This window comes from Sphaerodactylus townsendi, linkage group LG16 (assembly GCF_021028975.2).
Source record: "Sphaerodactylus townsendi isolate TG3544 linkage group LG16, MPM_Stown_v2.3, whole genome shotgun sequence".
NCBI lineage: Eukaryota > Metazoa > Chordata > Lepidosauria > Squamata > Sphaerodactylidae > Sphaerodactylus > Sphaerodactylus townsendi.
The window spans coordinates 19,020,345-19,035,536 of record NC_059440.1 but is presented as its reverse complement, the minus strand read 5'-3'; the positions used below and the strand labels follow the sequence as shown (position 1 = coordinate 19,035,536).

Below are 15,192 nucleotides of genomic sequence, written 5' to 3'. Positions count from 1 at the left end.
CCCTTTGCCCTCTCCCTGGGTCAGTTTTGTCCTTTGTATTCAGGGGTGGTCCTGCTTCCCTTCTCTTGAGAAGTGTAAGCCAGGTGGCGTTACAGCATTTTCAGAAGCTGCCTGTATCTAGAACCATGCTAGCCAAAACTGAGAATCTGAGAGTGCCTTTCCCGTAGTTGTTTCTTATGCTGTGCATTCAGAAATAAAATGGAAACTCTTCCTCTTCTCCCCCGACCTTGGCAATCAATCTCATAGTTGGCAGTTAGCGAGAAGACGCTTGTGTCAAAATATACCTCCCGCTCTAATTGCTGCTTTGCGCCTTCTCTGTGCGCCAACCGACGTTAATTTATTTAAACTGCTGTGGAAATAGTTGGAATTTGCTGGCTTCTTCCTTGAGTACTTTGTATCTAGAGATACGTAATCCAGACAGCAGCGTGTCCTGGGTCAGTTTGACCGAAGGGCCTAGAAAACAGTGTTCTTTCCAGAACAGAAACAAACGTGCAAGGATTTATAATTGGAACCAGGAAGGGAAGCGGCCTCTGCAGAGACTTATGGCTCTGAAACTTGACAGGTGAGGCCTCACTGGCCTCGGTCTGCCCTTCCTTCCGGCTCCTGCCATCACCAACAGTGGCTGAACTGTGCCAATCAACCCCCGATTAGAGGGCAACCAGCTTGGCCTGTGTGTCGTCAATATTGCATTGAGCGAAATGCCAATGAGAGGGGAAATGAAGCAAAGGAGGCTGGCAGAGCGACTGCTGCTGTGGCAGGCCATGTGCTCTGCTGATGCCAACAGTTGGCACTCTTGTGATTTGATTGGGTTTTGGCCTTCTTGGGACTTTGTAGTCAAGCAAGAGCCCTCTTCTGCGGGTGGAGTTTGGCTGCAGGAGATCTGTCACTTTTTCAACCCACTCCCTTGTTCCATGCGCATCCGACTCGTTCACAGCCTTGCAAGGAAGAGCCATGCCTGTGCAGTGCTGTGGATGTTTTCCTGTTGTGTGATTGGTAGCTTGTCCCAGTTCAAGGGCCCTGTTCAGGATCCTAGGTACACTTTGCCTCTAAGTAAAAAGCCACAGTTCCACATGATGAACTGAACTGTTTCACTTGCTATTAGGTCTCTGCCGCATTCCACATGTTAGTCTCTGTGCCCATGCCCCATTTTAATATGTGATCAATATGTGTTGGCTGTGATTGGACAAATCCTCTGATGTCACAGAGGGCTGCATTTTTTCTAGGTGCCAGTGGTGCACCTGCTGTATTCCAATTGAGTGGCCAGGAATGCAGAAAAGACTGGCTACCACACCTGGAGCCAGGAGATGGACATAGAGGGTGCTTTTTGAGGGGATACAGTGAAGTGGGGTTTCTTGCACTTAGGGCCTAGCTAATACCTCTTTGCTGTCCCTGTTCAAAATAGCTTGGCTGACTTACTAGAGCCACCTAACTCTCTCTGCATTGTATCCCCCTCTGCTTTGTGGAAGTTCAGTCAGGGTTGCCCGTGGGTCTTGCTGGCCTCTTGAACAGACACACATTCCTTAATTCTCTGGGATCTTTGATTCTGTCTTACAAGTACCTGGTTTGAATGCTTACATCATTGCCTTCTGTGTTTGCTTGTATGGCATGAATCATGGTCTTTTCTATTTTTCTCTGTTAAGGTAATGTTTATTTATTTATTCCATCTATACCCCGGCCTACACCGAAGTCCCAGGGCGGCTTACATCGTGGGGTTAAAAGCCCCGTTAAAGCATACCATCCTAAAAGCATAAAAACATAAATATACGTTTGGGTGTTGTGTTTTGTTGCTCGCTTGCTTGCTTAAGTTTTCCCAGGTTCCATAAACATTACCCAGATATTCTTTCTGTGTTTTGCATTTCTGTGGCTTGGATGGAGTAGCAAAGTCATTTAATTGGAAATTGATGGAGCCCACAGGAAACCAGCTGAGCAGCAGGTCATTAAAAAAGTTGTTTTGCTGCTTTGGGCGCAAAATGTCGTTTGGATGAGCTCTGAAACAGCAAAATCACTGGCGGGTTTTTCCCCCCAGGGTAGAACTGTCTGTCTTCCATTGAGACCAGCAGCAAAATGGCAGAGAGCCCCAGGGTGTGTTTCAGGGCAACAGACCTAGGCCTCTGGGGCAAGGCCTTTCTGTTGGCACCTGGCAACATCTTGCTGCCACCTTGTGGCTTGTGGCTGGCTATTCTGAGGGTGCAGTTGGTGCAAAGCTTCTATTCTATTCCACAATTTTACGATTGTAGGCAAAGAGTGCTCTCTCTCTCTCTCTCTCTCTCTCTCTCTCTCTCTCTCTCTCTCTCTCTCTCTTTCTCTCTCTCTGCCTCTGTGTAGCTAGTAGTTACCAATATTTCTTTTTAATGGGTCTGATGGCTACAAGAGGCTTTCTTCAGTGAAGATTGATGACTGGTGGCTGTCAGCTATACAAGGACACACGAATCTGCCTTGTACTAAATCACATCTTTGGTCTGTCAAGGTCAACGTGCCTAGCCGGACTGGCAGTTCCTCTCCAGAGTCTCCGGCAGAGATCTCTCCCATTACCTACTACCTTATCCTGGCTGTTTGATCCTTTCAGCTGGAGATGCCAAGGACTGAACCAGGGAGCCACTTCCACTGAGCCACGCTTTGAGGTTACCAGGGGTGCACCCATCTGGGGGCTGGAGAGCAACCATTTGGCAGCAGCCAGCAAAAGATGTGGGGGTTTGCAACTTGTGGGCAAGGATGCTCAAACCACGCCCTTCTTGCTTTGGGAGATAATTGATGCCACTTTCAAAAGCAGCCTTGTTTCTGCCTTCCTTGCCCAGCCAAGGTGGGCACAGTCATGGCGAGGAGATGGATGGGCGTGTTGCTTTTACTGGCTCCTTTCCTTTCCTTTCTTGTTTTGGTTTCTCGCCTGTCTCCCTTCCCCTGGCCCCCAAGGTTTGTAGATGCTTCCCCAGTTGAGATATTCATTAACGCATGCAAAAATGACATCAAGTTACAGCCAACTTATAGCACTCCCGGGATGTAGTTTCCAAAGCAGTCGAGAAGCAGAGTTGCTTTGCCGTTGCCATCCTCTGCAGAGTCTTCCTTGGTGGTCTCCCCACCCAAGTACTGACCCCTCTTGGCTTCCAAGATCTGGCGAGATCAAGCCACGGCGTGCTGCCTTCCCTCCTGTGCTCGTCATTACCAGCCGCTAATTCAGTGGGAACTTCCCCGCCTTGAGTGGATTTGGTTTTCCCCAGCATGCTGACTTCGCACAGTGGCTGTGCTTTGGTAGAAGCAGTTTGTTTCGGAACGGAGTCTTGTGGATTTAGACTGTCAAAAGGCCAGCTGGTGCAGGGGAGTGTTTGCCATCGAGTCTGTCGTGCGTTGGATGCCGTCAGGCGAAATCTAGACATGCACAGCTGCTGCCAAGGCCCAGAAGAAGAAGAAGCAGCCCAGAAACCCTACAAAAACTCAGAAGAAGAAGAGTTTGGATTTATATCCCACTTTACAAGCTCCTTTCCCTTCCTCTCCTCACAGCCGACACCTAGTGAGGTAGGTGGGGCTGAGAGAGTTCAGAGAGAACTGTGACTAGCTTTAGGTCACCCAGCAGGAATGAAGGAGTGAAGAAACACATCTGGTTCACCAGATAAGCCTCTGCCACTCAAGTGGAGGAGTGGGGAATCAAACCTGGTTCTCCAGATTAGAATCCACCTGCTCTTAACCACTACACCAAGAGTCTTGGAATTTCTGCTTGGAGTTCCCCCCACAACACCTACACACAAGTCCACAAAATGACTGAAAACCAGGCGTAGGAAGCTGTTAAAAGCATCAGGAGAAGAAGTGCTGATAAGTCCTCGTCCAACTTCGGGATTTTCAGGAGGATGAATTTGAGGAATGTGGATGGGGCATTCTTTTTTTTCTTAGAGAAGAGGGAGCTCGTGGTCTTGCCTTCAAGCACGCTGAGATGTGCCTCCCAGGATGGGACTCTGTTCTTCAAAGTGACTCAGGTTGGGCATCCGAGCAACCTTTTAAAAAGTCACTTAAGGCTAGCTGCAGTGGTGAGTGAAGCCTTTGTCTTTTGGAAGCCTGGGGAAGCAGACTGGCTAGAGGTACTTTGCACATTGCAGATGAGGGACAAGAAGAACAGAGGAATGACGTGTACTTTGTCGTCATCCGAAGAGGAGACGCGCAAACACACACAGAGACCCGGAGATATGCTCATTGTGTCCCCCTATTTGACAAAATGAACACTTCCCCTCTCCAGAGGAGCCCCGGAGATGTGGGCCAGAGGAATTGCCAGCTCTCTCGGCAGCTTTCAAAGCGTCTCTTTTGCGGCGGCTCTCAGTTCTGCACAGCGGTGGAGCTTTCAAATTCTTTGTGCTTGTCATCTCGTAACGGTTATAATATCTCTGTAAAGTCGATGAGTATTCTCCCAAGGAGTCCTCAGTTGTCCGGGGGCTCTTTTCTTTTCATTCACTTCTTCTTCCGAGACCTGCTTTATGACTAACACAAGCCAGTCAAGGGAAAGCAGTAAGTTTTAAAGGGCTGTTTTTCCACAGGAAATTGTGTCAATCTTCAAGCATGGCTCTGGTCTGGAACTGGAAGGGCAGGGGGTGGGGGAGAGATTCAGGTCTTGTCATTTCGATGTGTCTTTTCGTGTAGACTTTACAGTGGGGACCATTAAACTTTGTTTTTAAACCTCCATTTTGGCAGCATCCGGTTGCACCAAGTGGGTCAGCATTTTGCAAGATATGAAAACTGTGCTTAGTAGAATTTTTTTCCTCCATGTTTCCCCCCACCCCTCATTTATAGCACACCTTCGTCATTTCCCAGCCGTTTGCACTTCTGTCCCTTTCTTCTCTTTCCAGCCTAAATCCCTACAGTTATGATGAGACATCGTTAAGCAGCAGCGAAGACCACATCCCTCTAGCGGCCTTGCCGTTGCTGGCCATCTCCTCCCCACAGTACCAGGATGCGGTTGCTATGGTGATCAACAGAGCTAACCAGGTTTACAATGAATTTCTCAGATCTCCTGACGGGACTGGCTTTAATGGGCAGGTACGATGCATCCCTCTGTTTGATGGACAGCATGAATGTGAGGCTTTGAGTTATACCCGTGTGTCCACAAATCAGAGCATCTCCACGCCTGAGTCTAATTGCTTCTCTCTGTTTTGTTGAAGCAACGTGGGGGTTTTCTTTGTTTTAATTGCAAGCAGCACTGCTGAATATTGCTAGTGGGAAAATAAAGAGCCTGGTAGGGGCTGCAGGGAAATTTTGCACCAAGTTAGTAAGCTACCAGGGCTGAGTTTGCTCAGATCACAGATTCCCATTCAGATTTACAAAGAACTGAAGGTTTACAGCATCAGCTGTTGCTGTATGAAGCCTGTGGATTAGCCATTCACAGCACAGATCCAGAGTCGGAACCTGTGCTTTTACTTGGTCAACAGAGTAAGACAAGGTTGTTTTGCTGTCATTCAGTTTTTAGCCTTCCAGCTGGCAAACCCCAATAGGACTAGAATGGAAGCGAGTCTGGTTACAGATCCTGCCAGTCGAGACCCTGGTCCCGACAGGAACCCCCTGACTTGAAAGCTCAACAAAATGGACTTGAAGTTATTTTTGTGGAAAACATTGCTGCATAAGCAGAGATTGAGAATAAAATCAAACACATATATACATGGCAATGCTAACTGAGAATGGTTGCTAAAACTGTCCAAAAGGTCTTCCTATCCCTAGCCAGTGTTTCTGTCAAGAAGGATGAAGCTGTGGGAAAAACCTGTCTGTGTGCATGTATGTGTGAGTTTGTGTGTTGTGTGTTTTGGTCCTCTCCCCACCATTACACCCAACAGCTTCACATTTAGGAAATTCAATAACAGATTAAGCAAACAAAGAGGGAGAAATATGTGTTCACCGCAGTGCTGATATTAATAAGCACAGTTATGCTGTCCAGTTTTTCCTTGTCAATTCAGAAGAGATATCATATTGCTGCATCACAGAATGTGGGTTTTGGGTGTGTGTGTGAGAGAGAGAAAGAGAAAAAGAGAAAGAGAGAGAGATCTCAATCTGGTAAGGATTTGGGAAGTCAGGAAGGGAAGAAACCCAGAGAGGTATCTGCCACTTGACTGAGAAGTAACATCCAGAGGAGGGCAACCAAAATGGTCAAAGGTCTGGAATCCATGCCCTGTGACTTAGGGAGCTGGGGATGTTTAGTCTAAGGAATTTAAGGTTAAGGGCGGATATGATAGCCACATTTACATATTTGAAGGGACCCCATGTCGAAGAGGGAGCAAGCTTGTTTTCTGCTGCCTCAGAGACTAGGACTAGGAGTAATGGGTTCAAGGTGAAGGAAAAGAGACTCCACCTAAACATCAGGAAGAACTTCCTGACTGTCAGGGCTGTTCAACAGTGGAATTCACTGCCTCAGGGAGTGGTGGAGTCTCCTTCTTTGGAGGTTTTTAAACAGAGGCTGGATGAACATCTGTTGGGAGTGCTTTGATTGTGTGTTCCTGCATGGCAGGGGGTTGGACTTGATGGCCCTTGGGGCCTCTTCCAACTCCATGATTCTATTCTTGACCACATGTTCTCTTTCTTCCAGGTATGCCTCATTGGGGACTGCGTGGGAGGCATCCTGGGCTTTGATGCCATCTGTTACAGCACAGGGCTGGCCGACGAAAGCCAAGCCAGCAGCAGAAGGGGCAGCTCGAGCAGCGTCCAGGTAAGACAGCTCGTGAGTGACAGAGGCAGAGTCCCATCATGCCTTGCTAACCGGTGAAAATGGTAGAAATTTGGGGAGGAAAATCTTTTGTCGCTACCCGGCTTGTTGTGCAAGCAGATAATTAGCGGAGGCTTTTCAGCCCTTCTCTTCTTGCTGCGGAGTGCCTGTGACGGTTTGCCTAATTGGTTTTGTTTTGCTTTTTATAAGAGGACAGATTGCACATGTCGTCTAGTGACTGTCTCTGGCACATTCCTTGTTCAGTCTTGGGGGTGGAGTAGCATTCTGTGAAATGGAACTTGAAAGCACTGCCATCTTTCCTTGGCTCGGAGCCTGCCACAACTGTCAAATTTCTCCTCCTCAGAATCCAGGCTGAGATGCTCAGCAGTTGAAGGACGCAGGAGCCAGTCCCGAATCCAAAATCCTTTGAACAGGGTATTAGATGCTATTAACTAGCAGTTCCCCGCCCTGACTCTTCTTTGGCCTGACAATTCTCTTGCAGCTTGATCTTACGCATGATCGCTCAGAAGTAAACCTCGGATAAATAGACACAGGATTGCAGCCAATTTAAAAAAAGGACCATAGCTGTAATTTGTTTCTGGACACGGAGTTAATATAAAGCTAATATTTACAAGATTCATTCGGGAGCTAATGGAGTCTGCACCAGAAAGCGGAGAAAGGTATTATGAAAGGTTAATAAGATACAAGGGAGAACTGAAAATTAGACTGTTACGTGCCTTCGCTGTGTCCTCTGATCTTGTGTTGGCATGTGGACAATTTTATTAAAGTGAATTTCACATTTGTGGTTTTTCCCTTTCATTGATCACCACGTTTGCTGTGCAAACCTAAGCAGAGTTATCCCTTCTAAGTCAGCTGAGAGCCAGCGTTCCATGGTGGTTAAGAGCAGGTGGATTCTAATCTGGAGAACCGGACTTGATTCCCCACTCCTGCACCAGAGTGGCAGAGGCTTATCTGGCGAACCAGATGTGTTTCCGCACTCCTACATTCCTGCTGGGTGACCTTGGGCTAGTCGCAGTTCTTGGGATCTCTCTCAGCCCCACCTACCTCACAAGGTGTCTGTTGTGGGCAGAGGAAGGGAAAGGAACTTGTAAGCCACCTTGAGTCTCCTTACAGGAGAGAAAGGTGGGATATAAATCCAAACTCTTCTTCTTCTGATGTCAATGGGGCTTGGGGGTGTAACACTATTTGGCATAGCAACCTTAATATAATAAGGTTGGATTCTGTTACGTCAATATTCAAAAGGCCCAAGACCAGATCCTGGGTTTGCATTTTGAATCCTGGAACATCTTTGGGTAGAGAAAGAGTATAGGAATGTTCACATTATCAGCCACTTCTGACTGTGGAGAAAACTGATGCTGAGCCAGGAAGTTTATTTTCCTAGTGACGTATGGAGCTCTGCCTTGCACAGAATATAATTATCAATCTCCAGAGCTGTAGAAGGCAGAGCCAGCAGGCCACTTTTAGCAAACCTTCGTCACAAGGGAAGAAAATCGTAAGAAAGGTAAGGAGCCTTCAATAGTTGGTCTCAGTAAAGCACTGAGGTGCCAGTAAAGCACCAGCGAGGTGCTTTCAGGTCCTGAGGCTGGTGTGTCTTATACTGCTTAAGAAATCCAACAGGTAAGGTACAGTGTAGACAGAACAAACTAAAAAAAAATCACTATACCCTTATGGCTCTAATACATAAACTGCTTAAAGCAAAGTGCCAGTTTAATAAAGCACTAATTGGAAAGTGGACTACATACATGTTTATGTCATTACATTGATAAGGGAGAGAACTAGTCCATTGATATGTCCATTAAGATCCCACGGGAAATCTCCTGTTGGGATGGTAAATGGTGAAAACTCTGATTAAAGTATATAGTAGGTTTCAGAACTTCTTCCAGGTACCTAGCCCCCAGATTGTCTGTGTATCTTCCACTCAAAGCAAGATAATACATGTAATAAACTACAGCCCTGTTTCCTTTTATAAGAGCTCCCTCCTGAACAATTGTACTACAACTCTACGAAATCCCTTCACAAAATACTTCTGTAATGGGAATACTTCTCTTCTGTATCCTGACCCATCAACTTAAAAAAATTCAAACATTTATTTTGCTGTGTTTCCCTTTTTCTGAAATTGTTATTCTAAAGGATAACCCTCTCACTGCCGAAGACTCAAATCTGGGAGATCTCAAACGCCTCAGCAAGAGCAACATTGACATCTCCGCACTGATGGAGGAAGAGGAGCCCAGGCAGCCGTTGCTGCGGAAACCGAGCGACTGCTCCAGCTACGACTGCGATTCCATCACGCAGCATCACGCCCTCCTGTCCAGGTAAGTGGAAGACCTGGCCGGAGAAATTGCTTGGAGATGTTTCTTGCCAACTGTGGCAGAGCTCTCAAGATTTATGAGTAGAGTTAAGGATTTGTGGCCTAATCTGACAAGATGCTGCTGAAAAGTATGGTGGGGGAAAAAAGGCTGAGGAAAGCCGGAAGCAAAGAAATACTTTTACGAGGGATTGCAACTGATTTTGTGTCTTTAAATGTTTAATCCAACTCCCATCCAAACCAGGTTCCTCGAGGTGACGTTCAAGAGTTCAGTTTTAATGCGTTCAGACTAGAAACACATATTTAAAATTATCCTAAACATTACAAGGATTCAAAACTCTTAACGATTGTAAGAGATGAACCCACCAGCGATGGCAGGAGCCCTTCTGAAAGTCAGCAAAGGAAGCTCAGCCAGCCCACCTAAGTCCCCAGTAAAGTAAGAGGCTCTTACCTCGTGTTTCCCCGAAAATAAGACAGTGTCTTATATTAATTTTTGCTCCCAAAGATGCGCTATGTCTTATTTTCAGGGGATGTCTTATTTTTCTGTGTTCTGTTCGTCGGGCATGCTTCCAAACAAAAACTTTGCTACGTCTTACTTTCGGGGGATGCCTTATACGTCGCACTTCAGCAAAACCTCGACTACGTCTTATTTTCAGGGGATGTCTTATATTCAGGGAAACGGTAGCTGTTTTTTGGAAATTAGTGGGATCACGTGGCCTCTCTTGGAGCAGAGGGGGCTGCGACAGCCAAAATGCTCTGCTCCTCGTTACCTTGGGGGAGGGAGAGGCCGTGGCTCCATGGTAGAACGTTCTTTGCATGCAAAAAGTTCCAGACACATGGAGAACACTAAAGAAGAGCCTGATGCATATGAGGCTAGTCTAACATATTGTTTCCCTCAGTGGCCGGCTGGTTGCCCTGGAGAGCCAAATGAGCAGGGTGCAGAGGCCAAAGCTTTCCTCTTTGGTTCCCTCCTGGCACTGCTATTCGGAGGTTTGCTCCCTTCAGTCGCCACAGCTAATAGCCACAGATAGACTTCTTCTTCGTGAATCTGTCTAATTTCCCTTCCAAAACCATGTCTGCTCAGGGCCATCACAACCTCCACTGACAGTGAATGCCACTGTTTAATTAAAGTCAAGAAGGATTTCCTTTTTTCCTGCTCTGAACTTATTGCAACCCTTGTTCCACCCCCGGCGTCTCTGCTTAAAAGGATCAGGCAGGAGGAAGTGAAGTGAAAGAGCTTTGCCGAAGACCCTGGAGAGCAGCCGCCAGGCAACACAGGTCTTGATAGACTTGTGGTCTGATTCAACAGGAAGGCAGCTGTGTGTATGTATGACACCCACCCAAGCCCCAGAGGCCCACTACATTGTTAGATGGAAGGTTCCGAGAGAAGAAAACAATGCCCTAACAGCCTTGTACAGACACATACCATTGGTCCATCTAGCTCAATGTTATCTATTCTATAGTCCGTCTCAGAAAAAGATATTAGTAGGGTTGCGTATTCCTCCGCCACAGAACTCAACATGCCGGGCCTTCTTTGTTGTACAATGCTCTGCCTGGGTCCTATTGCCTACAGTTTGCAAAAGGCAAGTATTGGTGATAGTCACTCAGTGAACTATAAATCAAAGTGCCATGTTCAGTAACGGTTTTGACAAAGGCAGTGTGTAAAAATGAATGATAATTCTCATATTTGTTTAGGACTAATACAGAAGCATACAATTTTCTTGACCATTGCATCTCAACTGACCGTACTAATATCTTTTCTGGAAACAGAGTATAGCTGGCCAGAGCTTTTCAGGACCTCAGAAAAGCTTCTCCTGGGGTCTGCTGCATGAGGTCCTTTAAGTGGAGATGCTGGGAATCGAACCAGTGGAGATGCTGGGACCCTTTCCTGTACTCAAAGCCTGTGCGAGGCTATGAGCGACTCCTCCTCCTCCTCCTCCTCCTGCTCCTCCTCCGGCTCCTCCTCCTCCTCCTCCTCCTCCTCCTCCAGAGTTGCCTTCAGTCCATTAGTCCATTCATCTGCTCTGATTGGCAGCAGCTCTCCGTGGTCTCAGGCACAGGAAGGACTTTCCCATCACTTGCCACTCGAGAACCTTTACTGGAGGTAACACAGGATTGCAGCTCCTGTGTGCAAAGCTATGCGCCTCCTCTGAGCAGGGGGAACTGCCTCATATAAGAAGAAGAGGAGTTTGGGTTTATACCCCACCTTTCCCTCCTGTAAGGAGACTCGAGGGGGCTTACAAGTTCCTTTCCCTTCCTCTCCCCACAACAGACACCTTGTGAGATAGGTAGGGCTGAGAGAGTCCAGAGAGAACTGTGACTAGCCCAAGGTCACTCAACAGGAATGTAGGAGTGCAGAAACACATCTAGTTCACCAGATAAGCCTCTGCCACTCAGGTGGAGGAGTGGGGAATCAAACCCGGTTCCCCAGATTAGAATCCACCTGCTCTTAACCACAACACCACGCTGACACTAGTCCACAGAGCTAAGAATCACTTACTTTGCCTGGCAAGGCCGGGGATTAAATCCTGCAGCATTCCATGGGGAAAGCAGCTAATCTGCAATTGAATTAAATCCTTCCATCTGATCCCCTTTGTAAAGATTCCATTGGTACGACCCCGAACCGGTGCATTGCATTGCACCTGGAAGCCAGCTGTTCTCTTTGTCTCCTTCCTCAACAGTGGGAAATTCAGCAAACTTTCACAGAAGCGTGATCTCTTCCCCCCCCCCCCCCCACGAGAGAGCATCTTCTCTTTACCAACCTACAGCCTGGACTAGTTTCTGTAAGAGGAAAGCAACATGAACTGTACAACTCACAGGGGAGCATCAGCCCCAATCTTCTAAACAGCAGGAAGAGAAACCCGCCGTTTCTCCCTGCTTCTTTGAGCACCACTGAAAGACAAAAAGGATCTCTGCTCCCCATGCCAGTGGAAGCTTTCAGGAGCATCTGTCCCTCCCTCCCTCCCTCCCTCCCTCCCTCCCTCCCCCCCTCCCTCCCTCCCTCCCTCCCTTCCTTCCCTCCCCCCCTCCCCCCCTTCCCTCCTTCCCTCCTTCCTTCCTTCCTTCCTTCCTTCCTTCCTTCCTTCCTTCCTTCCTTCCTTCCTTCCTTCCTTCCTTCCTTCCTTCCTTCCTTCCTTCTGCTGTCTGGCCGCAATATTTTTTAAAACTGGTGTTTGGGTTCTTTTTCCCTAAAAAAACACCCCCTTTCTGTCTTGCTTGATTCGTGTAGAGTAGCAATCCTTTTAGCTAAGCCGATGTTTGTCTTGGTTTCTCTCCCCAACAACCCAGTATTCATTCAACGATGCTGCAGGAGGACGCAGACTTTCCCGCCGCGAGCACCTCCAGCGCATCAGACGTCAACCTCGGGCGTTTTGAGTTCGAAGTCTCCGATTTCTTCCTCTTTGGCTCACCCCTCGGTTTGGTGCTGGCTATGAGGAGGACGGTGCTTCCGAGCCAGGAAGGTGAGCAGGCAAGGGGTGGGTGGCACACATCAAAAGTAATAATTTTTAACTTGGTTCATAATTTATTTGTGGAACTCAGTTTCAGAGGGTAGCTGCTTCGGTCTGCAGTAGAACAGCTAGATTGGAGTCTACGAGCACCTTAGAGATCCATAAGGTTTGGGCTGTATGAGCTTTTGAAAATCAAAGCTTCAAATCTCCAAAGTTCATACCCTGAAAATCTGAGGTGCTAGTGGGCAAATCTGATTGTACTCAGTAGTACAAGATCTGTACACCTCAGTACAACTCCTAGCTTAGGTGACTAGAAGGGGTGAAGCAAGCTCATGGACAGTAGGGAGTAACCATGACTCTTAGGCCTGATGGCTAAATTAAGCCTTCATGTCCAGAGGCAGTATACTTCTTCATGCTAGCTGCTGGGGAAAGGCTTGGTTTTGTGTTCCTGTTGGTGGGCTTTTTGGAGCATTTGATTGGCCGCTGTGGGAAACAAGATGCTGGATTAAGGGAACCACTGCTCTGATCAGTCAGGGCTGCTTTTTGGTAGAGAAAATAAGCCTTGGAGGGAAATCTGAGCAGAGACACTTTGCCTGCTTTGTTGCCTTGAGAAGGAGGACCCCACTTCCCCCCTCCCCCTCTGGCAATCATAGCATTTGACTTCGGGAAAAACTCAGCTTTTCCTGCAGAGCCACCAGTTCTCAGCGTCTCAGAATTGCAGGTCGCAAGGTCGTTTGCAAAGCAATGAGGCTGGAGTCCTTCCACTGTGTTTTTTGGAACATTTTCAGGCCTTTCTTCCCATTGTCGAGGCTGTAACGTTGTTTAGCGGCAGCTGGGATGATTGCATGGCTTTGATGCTTTCCAACTTTGCAAAATGCTCGGCGCGTCCTCGCCATCAGGGACAAACACACATCGAGCTGTTGAGAAGGCCCGCGGACAGCAGGGGCCAAACTATTAAGGGGCAGGTCCTGCTTCCTAGCAGAGCGGCATGAGCCCCGGTCATCAGCCCAACTGGTAATTGAGTTCATTAATCAGCTTTTGTGGAAAGAGCGTTTGCAGTCAGGCGCTTGGCCTGCCGGAGCTCCGAGGTCTGCCTAGATTCTTCTGTTAGCCCTAAAGAAGGCCTATTTTGGTTTATTAAAGCGCTGCTTGAAATAGCAAAGGCTGCCCAAGTAACCGGCAGCATAATATCAGGCAGACAAGAGCTGGCAATTGTGCTCTCTATCAGGCAGCTGGCGTGTTGACAGCCTCAGATGAGCTGGTAGCGGCAAGTCGGGAATAAGCTTTTTGTGGAGCATAATAGAGATAGTTCTCTGGCCAGCGTGCTATAGTGATTAAGAACAGGTGCACTCTAATCTGGAGAATCGGGTTTGATTCCCCGCTCTGCCACTTGAGCTGTGGGAGCTTATCTGGTGAACCAGATTAGCTTGTGCACTCCAACACATGCCAGCTGGATCACAGTTCTTTGGATCTCTGTCAACCCCACCTACCTCAAAGAGTGTTTGTTGTGAGGGGGGAAGGGAAAGGAGTTTGGAAGCCCCTTTGAGTCTCCTGACAGGAGAGAAAGGGGGGATATAAATCCAACTCTTCTTCTTCTTCTTCTTCTTCTTCTTCTTCTTCTTCTTCTTCTTCTTCTTCTTCTTCTTCTTCTTCAGGAATGCATGTGTCTCTCTTCTCGTTGGTTCTGGGGAACAGGTTACCTGGGATAGTGGGACTGGGACTGTTGTGTCTACAAACTTTCTGTCACTGGCAGATAGTTGGTGTGACCAAACTATGAGTGCAAAGATCAAAAACTGGAGTTAAGCTGGACAGAGCTGGACTAGGCCGAGTCCCAACAGCATCTTACAAGAGCCAGCCCTATGTAGAGGGAATTGTGGAATTTGAGGAAAATCCACTATGACCCTAATTAAACAGTGCCGTAATCCGGCATCTCATTTTGGGTTTGCACCTGGCAGCATCATGACAGATCTCAAGTGAAAGAACATGAGAGGCGGTATAACCGAGAGATGGTTTCTCTGGAAGTACTGATAGGGAATTAGAGTGAGCAGGAGCCAATGAGGAGGGAGGGGAGTGGTCTGGCAGAAGGTAGTTATCAGAACACAGCAGCCAACCTGGTGGGCTTCCAAGCTGTGTGCAGTGGCAAGAGGGAGGGTCACAACCCCAAGTCAGCAATTCAGGGTGGGCAAGATCTTGATGTGGGATGGAACCCCATTGAAAAGACATGCCCTCCTATGTATGCTTCAGCCTCTGCTGAGAACATATGCATATTTTCATCTGCCCTGCAGTAGATTCACTGTAATTAGCTCATTCCAGGTGTGGGTCACCTCCAGAGACTGGGGTGAGGGGATTCAGTAATACATTTAGCAGACTTTTCTGTGTCACTCAGAGGATCGGCTATTGTGAGTTTTCCAGGCTGTGTGGCCGTGGTCTGGGTAGTTTTAGCTCCTAATGTCTCACCCGCTTCTACGGCTGGTAACTTCAGAGGCACGTCACGGTAAGATGTGCTTCCTTTGACAGCACTCTCAGAGGATTGCCTGGGACTTAAATAGCTCATCCGGTTTCACACTGAGAGTGAGGAATGTGTGGCTATTGCAGCTGATGGGGTAAGAAGCTTTCTGAACCCATAAATCCCATTTCATTATTTTGACTGCTCTTAGAGGGTGCCTGCAACTATCACTGAATGTAGAATTCATTGGAAGAATTGCACAAGGGAGGGAAAACTTCCTGATATTGTATTTTTGGTTATGGTG

At 47.6% G+C, this 15,192-nt stretch overlaps 1 protein-coding gene across 3 annotated transcripts in view; it reads left to right on the top strand.

Annotated features, from left to right (window-relative positions):
* PITPNM3 (PITPNM family member 3) overlaps positions 1-15,192 on the top strand; it is a 109,546-nt gene that overhangs the window by 76,566 nt on the left and 17,788 nt on the right. For all 3 annotated transcript variants that reach the window (XM_048518768.1, XM_048518769.1, XM_048518770.1), the window contains 4 exons: positions 4,827-5,016; positions 6,551-6,670; positions 8,819-9,000; positions 12,282-12,454. In XM_048518768.1, coding sequence (XP_048374725.1) covers positions 4,827-5,016; positions 6,551-6,670; positions 8,819-9,000; positions 12,282-12,454 — 665 coding nt within the window. The remainder of the gene's footprint in view (positions 1-4,826; positions 5,017-6,550; positions 6,671-8,818; positions 9,001-12,281; positions 12,455-15,192) is intronic.